The sequence below is a fragment of the Strix uralensis genome, chromosome Z, assembly GCF_047716275.1.
Source record: "Strix uralensis isolate ZFMK-TIS-50842 chromosome Z, bStrUra1, whole genome shotgun sequence".
Classification (NCBI taxonomy): domain Eukaryota; kingdom Metazoa; phylum Chordata; class Aves; order Strigiformes; family Strigidae; genus Strix; species Strix uralensis.
The window spans coordinates 7,683,141-7,698,176 of record NC_134012.1 but is presented as its reverse complement, the minus strand read 5'-3'; the positions used below and the strand labels follow the sequence as shown (position 1 = coordinate 7,698,176).

Below are 15,036 nucleotides of genomic sequence, written 5' to 3'. Positions count from 1 at the left end.
CAGAACAACCATGTTTTGGCAGGTGAAAAGAACCGAGTTTAATGTTTCTAAAATTTCAGTTTATTTGAAACAGAACTGATTATAGTAATTCCCTTCCATAGAACATAATAGTTTCTTTAAAAATATATTTTGAGAGATGGATAGCTGGAAAAAAAAGCATTTCTTGACTTTTTCTAGCTGACTTATTTGACATTCTGCTGCCAATGCTGAATATATATCAAGAATTTGTTCGGAATCATCAGTATAGTCTGCAAGTACTGGCAAACTGTAAGCAAAACAGAGATTTTGACAAACTCTTGAAGCAGTATGAAGCCAACCCAGCATGTGAGGGGCGAATGCTGGAAACTTTCCTTACTTACCCCATGTTTCAGGTAGTATCTATGTATTTTTTGTGACTATTTTTCATAATGTTTGGTTGATTCATATTGCATTACTGACATTACGACTAATTGAAGATTCTTCTTGCTTAACTAAAAATACTCTCATGCAAATTAGTTTAGTTTTTATTTTGTTATTATACTGAAACTTTGTAGAGATCTTTTCTCCAGCTATACTGATTTACCTCTATTTGGAATCTTACGTATGTTGAAGGGGAATGTGCGATGAGGACTAGCACCAAAAGAAAAAAAAAGCTGAGAAACAATTACTCGACTTCTGCCTGCTGCAGGATTATGAAGCAGTCCAGAGGGATAATATATCTGGCATAGGGAGTTAGAGCAGCCACAAGCATTTTAGTAGGAATGCATTTTGAAACTTTTCTCCCACTTTGTTCTCCAGTCACCTGGTCTTTAGGAAATGAAAAATACATTGCAAAAGTTTCGAAAACTTTTATTATCCTAGTGATATTTTGTCTTGATCTGCCTGGATTAATTATATCCATCTGTTTTAAAAGGGCCGTGAAACACTGACTTTTACATTTAACAACATTTTACTTATGAAGAGAATAGTGAACCCCCTCAGTTTGTTCAGTTACTGGCAAAAAAAAAAGGGGATGTCAGTGACACGCTAGTTATTCGTATTAGCCTAATGGGCCATTAGCACCTGTAACAATAAATTTTTTAGCTTTGGGCTTGTATATTACAAAGTTTTTGGATTTTTTGGTTGAGCTTAAACAAGGTCATGGGGTCTTAGAAGGGAGAGAGAGGATCCTATTCATATGTGATGGAGGATTGTCACTGCTGATGACTTCTGGCTTCAGCATAATAAGAAGTCACGTCTCCCCTTCCTAAATAACTTTTATTCTGTAAAGTTATAGTGCAGTATCACTTGCTTCCAATTAAAAACCCTGAAACTGCTTTAAGTAATAATAAATGGGTCAGGGTCCTTGTGCTACCCTGTGGCTTTTAATAGTCAAATACTGCTTGTTCTTCAATGTTCATTAGTGCAATGTGAATTTTATCTAAATTCAAACAAGCCAGTTAGCATTTTCAAAGTCACAAGAAATTTAGATGCACATAGCTGATTAAAGTTGAGGAAAGGTATGGATGTATCTCCCAGTGAGTTCTAAACATTTTCTCCATTGGTACTTGGGATAGCAGCATGAAACAATAAATTTAATGTCATCTTTGGGGCTGCCTCTGATGTGATCTTTTCCTTAAAATGTAATAAATGGGTTCTGTGCTTCCTCAAACTGAAAACATACATATGCATATGCAGTCTCTATCACCCAAAAGTTCAGTATTTTTGGCAGTAGTTATATTTAGAATATATATATAATCATTTAGCTGTGGATATTAATTTAAAAAAGACTGTTTGCAAAACTCTTCTGACCAAGGTAATGGCTAATATTTAACAAAAAGCTGTATTGAAATTATTCCTTTAAGGATTTACTGATTTTATACCTATTTTGTTTTAAGATTCCTAGATATATTATAACACTTCATGAACTTTTGGCTCACACACCACATGAACATGTTGAGCGAAAAAGCCTTGAATTTGCTAAATCTAAACTAGAAGAACTTTCAAGGTAAGATTTTTCTACCGTATGTTTGATAATCTTGAATCAAAGGTTTTGAAAATAAAAATCTATCTTCTTTATTTTGGTTTGGTTTTGTTCTTTTTTTAAAAAAAAAAAATCTTTTAAAGAAAAGGATCAAAACCAAACCAAAAAAAAGATAATGGAAAAAAAACCCCAAAATACCCCAACTTAATATTTTGGCTCTTCTGGGGTTTTTTTGGCTAACATAAATCTACAAGTGTCTGCTTGTATTTTGGGTAGGGGAGAATAGGAGTTGCTATAGGAACCACCTATCCCTGGGTTATGAGCAAAGCAATTTTCTTTACATAGAGAAATATATGTTTTTTTCACAGTTTAAAGAAAAAGGACATTTCTGATACTCTGTGACAACGGGAATCAATCAGGGTCTTGAAAAGTACTGAGTTCTCAATCTGTTGTATAGTTTACATGCAGTAACGAAATAACTGATTTTCACATATGCTTCAAATAATGCCAGATAAACAGGAACTAAAGCTATATTTTGAGAACCGGTGCTCCCTGTAGAAACCTGCAAAATGAAGCTCTTCCCTGAACTCCCAGACCATTCTCAGATGTTCCCCTCTGTCAGCCTTTGGCTGTTATCTCTGGGAAACACAGTTTTCTGCTGTGAACAAAGAAATGCTGCATGAACTCCAGGATATAAATCTTGAGTATCTGGAGTATTCACCAAAGATGTCCTTGTAGAATATTTAGTTGTAAAAGAGGGATTGCTTTATAGCTTTTGATAATTGCATGCTCTTGAATGCTCAGTTTTCTTTTTCTGTTAAGACAAAGTTGCTACCTTGTGCAAACTACCCATTAATTTGGAGCTTATTATTTTTTTCCTTTTTGTCCTGCTGTATCTTTAGCAGAGGCAGCTTTCTGAGTCAGGTCATGTTGTGCCACCTCTTCAGGCTCTAACTTCTTAAAGAGCTGGGCAGGCAGTGTCTTTTACAGAAATGACTGTTTGGCTCCTGCAGTGTTCAGCAAGTTCTGTCTTGTTCTGAGGTGATCTGAAACAGAAAGAAGTAATGTCTCCTTTCCACTCAAGCAAAGCAGAGGATTTCCCTGGTCAGGGTTATGTGCACAAGAAAATCAATCAGCTTTGGCTTGGCTTCATCTCATAAGTCAGAGTTCATTTCTGATCCAACTAATTCGTCACTGAATGTTCAGAATTGGAGACTGGGACTGATTGATCGTTCTCTGCTCATAAGGCAGGCAGTATAGACCATAAATATAAAACTTTGTGACTCATTTCCATCCCTTTAATGTAGTTCTGAGGGAGGAGAAGATTTCAGATAGTGCAGTCTGGTCCCAGTTTAGGAAAATATTACAGATCACAACACTATATAAACTTCTGGCTTGGTTTCAGCCTTGGAAAAATATGTATTTCTCCATGCCTATGAAAAAAAAGTGGAAGAAAGTAAGTGGTGAGCTATCAAGGTTGTGGTTGTTACAGGAAGCAAGGGGAAGTGAATGGTACATTTAGATGTAAACTGAAGCAGAACAGTGTGAAACCAAAAGTCAAGGACAGGGACTCTACAGTGTATCATAACCAATACAAAATGCTAGGAAACATTTCCAGGTTTGTGGCAGCCTAGTCTATTAAGGATCAAGAAGTACTGTTCTATCAGCTGAGAAGGGTTTTTAGCTTGGTGGCATCTGTCAGATGTGTTTAGGAATAGTCTAAAAACAAGTCTGGAAAAATTGGTTCCACTGCTGAAAAAATTAAATGATTGCAAGAATGATTTGAAAGGGAAGGAGAAAAGGCAAAAAACTTGCTCTGGAGTGATTGTGTACTCCATGCGTACATCTGTTTTGTAGCAGGTGGCAAAGGACATCAGCTACCTTCTGCGTCCACACTGTCTAAGTGCAAGTGAAAATAGACACAACAGGTGCACGATACACTTCAGGGAATTTAAAGTGCATTTTATATTGTGTCTAACAGGGTGATGCATGATGAAGTGAGTGACACAGAAAACATCCGGAAGAATCTAGCCATAGAAAGAACAATAGTAGAAGGCTGTGATATATTACTAGATACCAGCCAAACTTTCATACGCCAAGGTAAGACATTCTTCTCTAAAGCTGTCTATACAATCATGAAAAAATTGCATTAAAACCAGCAGAGTTCACGCTGCTGGCACTGGGCACTGGGCATAGCTAACAGCCTAAGACTACTCATGATCTGTGGAGGATAAGTCACAAAATGCCCTGATGACAACTAATTTGGGGCTATAGTTGAACCCTACTTCTGTGCTGTTTTCTTCAGGAACCATGAAAAAAAGCAGCATAGGAATGGTAAAGCACCCATAGGACAGTAATATACATTCTACCTGGACTGTGAACTTCAGCTTCACAGAGACCAGGGCTGCCTGGCCAGTTAACATGGCAGTCCCAGCTGATACCAGCATTTGGGCAAAAGTACAGGAGAGACTTGAAGCTTTGTCAGTGGTAAAGTGATTGCTAGGAAAGAAAAGAGCTCTCAGCTGTTCCCATTTTTGACTGGGTAAACACTTCTTTGTGTCCAAAAAGCATTAAATATATTTAGGAGAGGTTAGAAATGTAATTTACGTGCGTCCCTTCAAGAGATCTTTTCTAGATGGCCTCAGCAGAACATTTGGTATTTAATAGACCCCTATACACAGCTGACAATTAATAGACTTTGTTTACATTTTGAAATCCATTCTGTGGTGTTTCTGTAGTCATGTGGCTGAACTGTGAAACTATGTTTTGTACAAGAGTTGCTATTAAATTACTTGATTCTTCATTAAATACGTGCATTTGATATAACTGAGGTATTGGAAGAGTTATTTGTGAAAAATACAAAGCTGTTGTGTTGCATTCACAGCCAAAAACTTACAGGGCTGTGATTATCCTAGATTGACTTGTACCATGCAATTTAATTATATTTTAGAACTTTTTTTCAAGATGATTACAGTATTTGGTATTCATGTATTTGTTGGGGTTTTTTCCTCTTAAGATTGGTTGGTATTATTTTGTCTATGTACCCAGTGTTTCATCAGTAAAAAGTTCTTTTTTTTTTCTGTGGGAATCAGTCTGAAAAAGATTATGGTTGGAGTGTTAGACCCAGGTCAAACGCATAGTTCAAGTAAATGAAATTCAGATTTATTTCTGGGCATACCAGACAAAGGACAGTGGACAAGACTGTATGTTACAGAAGGCTGTATCACAGTTTATCTTTTGGAACATTTACTTCATGAGATTTTGTGTAAGTGCAGAAATCTGAATAGAGCTAATGAAGTAATACAGAGCCCATTTTCCTATCAGATCTGACAGTAGGGTCACTTTGACAGTGATGTCCATCTCCTCTTAATTTCAAGTAGGCTCCTATTCTTTGTGTTGATGAGTGTAGACGGGTACAGGAAACCTCTTTTCAGCTTAAAAAAAAGAAGAGAGGTGCCTTTACCTTTGTTCAGACTTTTTCTGTGAGGGTTGGTTACAACTTGCCGTATGTTATGTACTTTACTTTTCTAAGAAGAGATTGATTCTGTTGAGCTATACAAGTTGAGACCATAGGAACTATCTCTGGCAGTGCTTTGCAATGTAGATTGTGGATTCCCCTTCAGGTTTCTTGGGGCCTGCTTTTCTCTGTCTCTTACTCAGATGCAGACTTTATTGTCAGGCACACTGTAAGTCATGGCAGAAAATTAAGGAACATTTTCTTTAAGATTCTAAAGGAAACATAGGGAGTCTCAATCTGCAATCCAACATTGGCTGACACACAGACAACTGGACATCTTGAGGCCCTTTAGATGCCTCCAAACACTTTGATGTTCTTGCTATCAGCTGCCATGCATTTACCTCTAATGATAAATATATCACAATTGCAAAATCATGGAATAGTTGAAGTTGGAAGGGACTTCTGGAAATTATCTAGTCAAATCTCACCTGCTCAAAGCAGCGTCAACTGGAGCAGGTTGCTCTGTACCATGTCCAGTCATGTTTTAGTTGTTTCCAAAGATGGAGACTCCACAGCCTCTCTGAATGAGCAACCTGTTCCAGTGTTTGACCTATCTTACAGTAAAATTAAAAGACATCCAGAATGGGGATAGCCAAACTGAATTTGTAAATCAGGCAGTTACATGTAGGCTAAAAAATTACTATTATTTTTTTAAATACAACCTTTTCTATTTCTTGGATTGAACAAAGGCTAATAGAGTGACTATTCTGGCAGTGCTGGAGTACTGGAAGTTCTTAGGTCTGTAGCTGGGTAAAAATTCCTGAGTTTACACTGATCGTCCAAACTCTACTATTAACAAATGTTCTAAAATTAGCGTCACTTGCTCATTGCAACTGTACATTGGCCAGTCGTGACCATTTTTTTCCTTAAGAGGAAATCTGTAGTAGAATGCATGGTGGGCAAATGCCCAGTTTCATTAATCGCAAAAGCTTGATGGGAATGCATGAGGTCCTTGCTTGATGTCAGCCATGCAGCACATATAGCAGATGTGTTTCTCTCTGTAAATACTATCAAAGAGAGATAATGCAGTTTCTTTTTTCTGCATTGAAAAAATCTAGTTTATTTTGATTTACCTTGTTAAATGATAACATTTCATCTCCATACAAGAACACCATTTAACCTTCAGCCCATTTTAGTAGAACAGAATATGGTATTCCTGAAAACATTCTAATGAACATAAAAAAAATTAAATAAAAGCTACCTGTAAAGCTATATCTGTAAGCATATCATATTTATAGATGCTGTTATTCTAAGAAGCAAAACAGAAATGAAATGTACAGGTTCAATATTGTTACCCTAAATGTGTATGGGAAATTTCAGGAGAAAAATGACACTGAGAATTTTGTGATGGGAAGTTGCTTGGGAATTGTTTTGTACACACTCCTTGGCCTTGCACTGGGATGTAGGAGGCAGTGGGTGTTACATGGAAAAGTCACCATTTTGACACATGGGAATGATCTCCTTCCTGTCTTTCACAGTTGAGGGAGATAGGCTGTTTTGTCCAGGTCAGAATTTAAGTGAACCTAAAAAAATGTTACAGACCTTTGCAGATTTCTAGAGTGTAACTTTACTCCACTGTTTTGTTGCAGTGTCACAAATTAACATTGAACACATTTCGTTTAAATGTGAATTGGCTGTCAAAGAACACTGTTCTGTTGCAGATTTACTGGTGTATATTTTGCTATGCCAGACAGTGTGAGTTTCAAATATATTAATAACTTAAGGCTAATTAAATATATAGAGAGAGCTAAGTGTAGAAAAATGTAGAGAAACAGTATCTTTCTCGGTTGCCTTAATTTCTCCGTTAGTTTCAGATAGTGTGTATGAACTTTGAACAACATAATTCGTTTGACAGTGTAAAGTAAGAATTACTAATCTATTATTTCATGGATAGTTCGTTCAGCCTTGCATTGTGTCAAGACACTGCTCTAATTTGAGCTTTGATATAGCAATGCTAGTCCAATATCTTGTTGCCTCTGAAAGAGGCAGGCCAGTAGCAATCCCCTCATGCTTGTTCTGCTGCTGTTACTTCCTTTGCATCATCACTGGTGCTTTTTTGACCTTGCAGTGAGGCACATCAGGGAGCTAAGTCAGCTACTTCTTTGTAGCATTAGTTTCCTGCTGGTTTAGCTCTATTAGCTAGCTAATGTCGAATAAGATGAGAGCCAGTGTAAGGGTTATAGTAAGGATAGATGTGTGGGAATGTGATTAGGAGGTCTCTTGGCTGCCCTGTCTGGTAACAGCAAGTTGTATCATAAAATCTTTCACTTCGATATATAGAGGAATTGCACTTCACCACCAAATTTAACTGCAGATCCAAATTTGGAAGCGATACACATGGTGATATCAATCTGGAAAAGTTGGTCAGAGACTGGTTTTGGGATATGAAAAGGCAGAGAAGCAAAGCTGTCCCCAGTCTGGAGTTCTGCAGAGCACAAATTCAGACTTACGTAACCAGGTTCAATTTAGTTCAGAAGTGTTTTACTGGTAACACATTTTAGATGAGCTGTGGAGCACTGAAAATTATGCAGTATAAGATAAGAAAAAATGTGCTTCATTTCCATCTCTCTTGCACACAGGCACACACACACACACACACAAACTCTTCCTTCAAAACCTGTTCTTTTCATCCTCTGTCTCTCTGGCTTGTAAGCAATGTATCTTTTGCAAGTCTAGCAGCTGTCAAAAGTGCAGTTTGCTGTTTAGCTTAATTTTCTGATCAGTGTGCTGTTAGTGTGTTTAAATTGCTTAATAATTTGCCCAAGATCTAATCCTGCCATGTGCATAAGTATTAGTCTAGACTGCACTTGCTTGAGTCTATTTATTTTAAAAAACAAAGTGAACTTTGTGCAAAAAAGTGCAAAAAAGATGATTGACTTTTGCTTAAAAGAGATGCTGATGTATATTGATATGCACTAGGATGAAAAGTTGCATTAATATCATAATATTCAATGCATTAACACGTTAAACACTGCCTACTAAAAATTACTGTAGTACAGTAAATTTTGCCTTCTTATTATCAGGTTCCCTTATTCAAGTCCCTTCAGTTGAGAGGGGAAAACTCAGTAAAGTTCGTCTGGGATCATTATCTTTGAAGAAAGAAGGGGAGAGGCAGTGCTTCTTATTTACAAAACATTTTTTAATTTGTACAAGAAGTTCAGGAGGAAAACTGCATCTTCTCAAGGTATGAGATTTACATTATGACTCCATTTACAAAGTGAAAACACAGCTTCAGTGAAATTTTAATATTTTTCTATTTTATGGCTTTAAAGTGAGTCGTTCATATGTTGTTATAAACGTAAGTGAGGTGATGCACAGTAGTTAACTGATTTGTCTTCTCATTGCAAATAACAGAACTCAGTCAAAGTTCTTCCTAACTACATTTTTTTTCTAGAACCATGTAATTCTAATAAGCTGGGGGTTAGAAAGAAGGCATTGGCATGTCTGTATAAGCTAGCACTGAATGTAGGTCAGTTTTCAGTGCATAAATTAGCCAGTATAACCCTGTAGAATTACCAAAGAATATTTTCCAGAGATCTAATAAAATTAATTTAAAAACTCAGTTCTGTTTTCCTGAACAGCACATACTCTTAAACTGAAAGCTCTTCTAAGAACACTCTAGTTATATTTGTTGAGAATCAGTCTTTCATAGTGTTCGCTTCTGAATAAAGAGATGTTGGTAGTTTACAGAGTGGATTATGTTGAACCATTAATTTGATAAAAACATTTCTGAGAAGTTATTAAGTCTGTTTGTATGCTTTCTGACTTTGCATCCCTTAAATAGTTCAAGTATTTTACAAAGTAAATAGAGTATAACCAAACTTTTAAAAAAGTCTTATATGTATTTGATTTAAATTTAGGAGAAGATGAAATTCTAGGTGCCTTTATTAAAACTTGTGAACAAGTCTGTATGTGAGAGAAATTATACTGTGCTAAAAATTAAAGAATTTTGTACATTTGATTATATTATTGGTTTGTTGAATTAAGAAAAATTTAGTTCTTGAGGAACTTGAGGTTTAGTTCTTGAGGAAAAATGTGCATCATGAAATTGATCTTCTAAGAGCTCTTCAGTAAAGTGAAATCTTAGAGTATGGTTTATCAGAGTTAAATATAACTATAATGACAAATGGGAACAAATGTCAAAATTTGTGAAAAATGTGCTTTGTTTTTGTAGACAGGAGGTGTTCTGTCTTTAATAGAGTGCACACTGATCGAGGAGACAGAAACAAGTGATGAAGATTGTAAGTTAAGTTCAGTTGTTTGTAGTAATTACAACTTCTAGTTTTTTAAAATTGGTATCCTTTGATTATTTTTCATAAGAGCAAATTGAAATGTTCTGCCCTTTCATGAAACTAGAGGAGTACAGCATTAAACTGATTCAGTAGAATAGATGTTTCAATATTGGGCATGCTGGACTTGGATAAGGGTTTGTTCTGTTACGTTTGTTCTTGCTGCTGACATACCACATAGGATTTTCAGCCAGTAGACTTGCTGAAGGAATGTGACAAATTATTTGCTGACTTTTGTATACAACTTTACCCGGAGGATCCCAGAAAGAAATAAATATGCCGTAAAAGAAGAAGCAGATAATTGGGTTTCTTAAATACAGGGGGTTGAGTGAGTTGGCAGAAGTAGTGGAAAGTTTTTGTCTTGGACTCTTTACAAATCTTGACTGCAAGCTTGTTCAAATGAAACAACAAAATGCAGTCCCAAGCTGATATTATTGTTGCTCATTTTGGCTTCTATCCTGCAGTTTTAGGCAGGTTTTGCACTTGAATTGTGAAAGTAGTTTCATTAATTTCAGTGATACTTCTAGTATGCTGAGGGTATATCAGCATAGAAGTGTTAGAAGGACCTTAGCCTTGTTTGGTATCTTTAAAAATAATGTGTAGCAACTCCCACTATTGCATGTTTGCAACTTTTTTGTATTTGGTGTATGTGAAAAACCAAATGAGTTTTGGATCCCCAATTGGATTTGCTCTTTGTCAGAGTGATATTTTAAAGTAACTTGCATTTTAAATGAAGCCATTATTTTCTTTGTGTTATAGTCTGAAGTTTCACATTTTGACTTTCTTTTTTTTCTCCCCTCTGGCTGTAAAGCAAAAGGTTCTGGACAAGTGTTTGGACACCTTGATTTCAAGCTTGTAGTTGAACCTACAGATGCTGCTCCTTTCACTGTTGTCCTTTTAGCCCCATCACGACAGGAGAAAGCTGCATGGACAAGTGATATAAGTCAGGTAGCTTAATGTATTCTTTGTTTGTATTGAGATCTTAGTTTATTCTGTATTTCTGAAAAATAATCCAAGAGAGGGAGTTGATTTCTTGAAGGATGATTCGCTGTCATATGTATGAAAAACCATTAGTGTTACCTGGTTTCCTAAAAATTCTGTCTTTGCATTTGAGTCATCAGTGAAATGTGTTTCTCAATGAGAGAGATGAGATATAAAATACAAAAATGTCAGTTGACGAGAATAATACTAATGGTAGTCATTTTTATGTCTAAGCAGAGTCCATCCAGATATGTATTTTGATTTAAGAAGAAGGATGGTACTTGTTTGTTCATAACTTTAGTACAGATCAAAAAACACCTGAGTTCTGAGAGTGAAAATATTACCATATCACATCAATAATCATATCCCATGCAGTGAGAAAATGAAATAATCTCTGTTTTCCACCAAAAAGAATACTAACAAACCATCACAAATAATTACTAAGCATTCCAGCAGTGTGCAGGAACTGTCTTTATGGTGAATGAAAAAATATGGTGTTTTAAAATACTTTAATGTCAGGGACAAAAATTTTTTTTTTTTAGTGCTTTTGGCTAAAAACACAGTAGACAAACTTTTATCGGAATCTATTTGGGGAAAGAAGTTGAATGCACTATGAAAAGTCCAAACTTTCAACTAACTGGATCTGAATTAAGGCTATTGCTATTTTGTTTATGTATGCAACCAACAAGTACATAGGTCTCCTATAGTTCTGGATTTGAATCCAGTGCTCTATTAATTTCAAGAGAAATAGTTGATTAGACAAATATCAGTGTGGAATTTGATGGATTTCCAAATATGCTACCATTGCTGTCACCATCTCCAGATGAATTACCATCATAAAGGGTAGAAATTGCTTAAAAATAGGTATTCTGAGTAACTTTCTTCTGGACAAACTTTTTTAAATGGATGAAAATATGAAGATAAAAATCTCAAAATATGGTATGAGATGCAACTTGGTGCATACAGATCTTACAGACAGACCTGGTTGGAGAATTTTTTACAAAATGATTTTTCAGTGAATTATATTGTTCCATTCACATGTAAAAGTATTGGAATTATTTGCTGGGGAGGAAGGACCGTTTAAGAACTGTCCTGAAACATGAGATGCCCAGGAATAAGTCCATTCTCAGTCTAAATAGTAATAAATTTAAATGAGAAAGTCATCTGCAGTCCATGTAGACTAGAGATCAGAGTTTGGGTCTGCTTCCAAAGGTCAGGTCTTCTCCTCCAAACCTCTTCAGCTCCAAACAACACTATTGTGGTGTTAGGGGAAGAGCTGAAAAGCTCCGCAGCTGACTTGAGAGCTGACTGCCTACAAAGCTTGGAAGAGTCTTAGCAAAGCAGTGATAAACACAACTAGCTGCATATAGATGAGAGAGCAGAGGGTTGGCCAGATTACCAGGGAAACGATTAGATGGGTTTCTCCCTTGATCCCTCTTTGAGGAAGGGGAGATCTCCCAGCTTTTCAAGACAGGGGTATTCTGAAGAGATACAGGGCGAACAATTAACAGAAGCCTGTAAGTGAAAGTCTGGGAAAACTGAGGTCTGTTAACATTATGAGGCAGAAAAAGCTTCTCCGGCCTTACAAAGAAAGTGAAGCAAGAGGTCCTGAGGGGATAATCAGCAACTTAAAGGAAAAAAAAAAAAGTAAGAAGGGGCACAAGATGCAGTGCAGACTGCACAGACATTTGGGGCATGAATTGGTACCATTGTTTACAAATAGCAATCAAGTTAGTTGACTTAGTAGTTATACTCCATCTGGAGAGCAAGAAAGAAGAAAATAACACAAGAAGCATGCCACCTGTCTTGTGCTAGAGAAAGGAAATTTGGGTGAAAATTTGGATAATGCATGAGAACTTCTAAACAATTGAGAACACTGGTCTCTTGAAAACCAAATTGTGTTTCTGACTGAGCTCATTGCCAACAGAAACATTGCCATAAAAAATTAATTATTCATGTGCCCAGAAGCATTTTTTTCTTTTTAACCCTGGCTACAACCCTCAAGGAGAACATAGGAATATGCTAACAAAAAGGGCATATAAAAAGTTTTTTTTTAGTATGTGTTCTCCTATGTTTGCAGGTAAAAAAAGTATACATGTAGTTGCTGTTCACTCACAGCATTAGTCTTGGTGTCCAAAAGTCTGTATCTTATTAAATTATATATGTGTAAGACGTATAAGTCATATTTGTCTAAATGTACCTAATGAGACTTCTTGAATTTATATTCCTTTCATGCAAACCATAGACTTCTTACAAAAATTGCATGGGTTTTGTTGATGCAGAAGCCTCCCCTCTTCTAGTTTGAACTTCTTGTCATTTGGCCCTAGATCCCCATTACACTCATTCCTTAGCTGGAATGATAGTATTTGTCAGGAAGTTGATGAATGTGAGGCCTGTGCAGACTGAGGGTAACAGTGCTGAATTAGCTCAGGCAGTTTTATGATTGGTGCTAAGGGCGTCTTTGCAACATTTAAAATTCACATGGGGGAAACTATGTATTTTTATTAGATATGTTTTTCTCAGTGCTTTTAGGTAATGATTTGGTAAAATCATAATGTGAATTGTTACAGCTGCACTTTTCAAATAATCTTACATACCTGAATTTAAAAATGCATGTAGCTACATAGGTATATTTTAAACCCGGAGAGGCCTCTGATTATCTTGTTTGATCAATCTAACATCAATCATTATTTTACTATGAGATGTTCCAAAGCCAACAGACTAGTTTTATTCCTGAAATCAAGGTAGACGTATATGACAATTTTGGAAACTCCTTTTTATTGACATAAAGAAATAGTGGGTTTATATGTGCATATGTATGATACTTCATGAATAAAACTAGAAAGTATTATAAAGACAAGGGTCCTAGAGTGTTAGGTAGCAGGCACTTGTTGCAGACCACATAAGTCTGATCCACTGGCAGACTCTCTGCTGACTTCTGAGAGCAAGGCTTGGTTATCTTAAGGTTATCTTAACCACATAAAGGTACAAACCGGAAGATAATGGTGTACAAATGCCTTTGAGCTACCCCTGTGTACTGCCAGCATTGAACTGCTTTGAGGCTTGAAGGACAGCCTATGCACCCCTCATTTGTAGACTTCTACCGGCCACAGGACAGCTTGTAATTTCTAAAGCAGTGTGTGGTGCAACCATGCCCCAGAAGTGTCTTTCCAGCTTCCAATACCTATCCCAAAACCTTTATACAGGAGTTTGCAAGGAACTCCTTGGACAGCATCTTCACAGCTATGTTTCACAGTAACACCACCACTTGAATTTGTTTTTGCAAGTGTGTTTCTAGAAACTGTTTATATTTCTCTTTGGTCTTTTTGCACAGTGTAAAGGTTAAGGTATTAGTGTATCTGTTTCTGTACAAAGTATTCTAGCTTTCTTGTGGTATTGATTTTTCAGGCTTAACACTCATTCAGGAAATGCTAGAGATACTTAATTTTGTTCAGTTTCAAAGAAACTTCAAAGGAAATTTCACTTCCTACTCAAAATACTTAATCATGTGGTAAAAAGGATGCTGAGCTGAATGCTTTGAGTGTGCTAGTAAAGATGCATGGACTTGCAGATGAGCAAATCAAAGGCAGAAGACTAGTGAAGCATGTCCACTATAGTTCTTGCATCACTGCTTTCCATTTATGAAAATACCTTGTACCAATCAGTCCATACCCTGTAAAAGCTACACTATAAGCTTACAGTGATATGAAAAGTGTGGAAGTAAGTCCCCTCACCCTGTGTTTTGATTTAGCAGTTTTCAATGTTTATTTTCACAGTGCATTGATAATATAAGATGCAATGGTTTAATGACCATAGTGTTTGAAGAAAACTCTAAAGTCACGGTGCCACATATGATCAAGTAAGTGCAGCATTTTTTTTTCCTAATGAATGAAATAGCTTGTTGTTTTCTTTTAATAAATACTTTTACAAAAGAAAATGAGTATCTGGAAAATACAGCCTTCTAATTTTTTTTTTCTGCATTTTTGTTGAATGGAATTAATTCTACATCCCAAAATGTATCTTTTCAAATCTCTTTCTTGAAATGGTAGGAATGACTCAAAATGGTAAATTCTCAATTCATAGTATTGGGCTGTATAGGTTCACAGCTCAGATTTTTCTATTATTTGTGACATTGACTTCAGTTATGCTTCAGATGAATAATGTTACTTACTCTCTGTTAGCTTTTCTCTGTCATACCACTCATAATTTTATTGAACATATTTTAAAGTCTTCAAAATTTAGGGGACTGCAGACATTTTCTAAGCTATTTTGTGGTATTAGACACTTTTTTTCTTCTCTTTGTTTCT

At 36.1% G+C, this 15,036-nt stretch overlaps 1 protein-coding gene across 3 annotated transcripts in view; it reads left to right on the top strand.

The window, feature by feature from the left end:
• RASGRF2 (Ras protein specific guanine nucleotide releasing factor 2) overlaps window positions 1-15,036 on the top strand; it is a 134,114-nt gene that overhangs the window by 55,171 nt on the left and 63,907 nt on the right. For all 3 annotated transcript variants that reach the window (XM_074857299.1, XM_074857298.1, XM_074857300.1), the window contains exons 7-13: window positions 178-371; window positions 1,857-1,966; window positions 3,924-4,042; window positions 8,483-8,643; window positions 9,634-9,700; window positions 10,560-10,696; window positions 14,506-14,588. In XM_074857299.1, coding sequence (XP_074713400.1) covers window positions 178-371; window positions 1,857-1,966; window positions 3,924-4,042; window positions 8,483-8,643; window positions 9,634-9,700; window positions 10,560-10,696; window positions 14,506-14,588 — 871 coding nt within the window. The remainder of the gene's footprint in view (window positions 1-177; window positions 372-1,856; window positions 1,967-3,923; window positions 4,043-8,482; window positions 8,644-9,633; window positions 9,701-10,559; window positions 10,697-14,505; window positions 14,589-15,036) is intronic.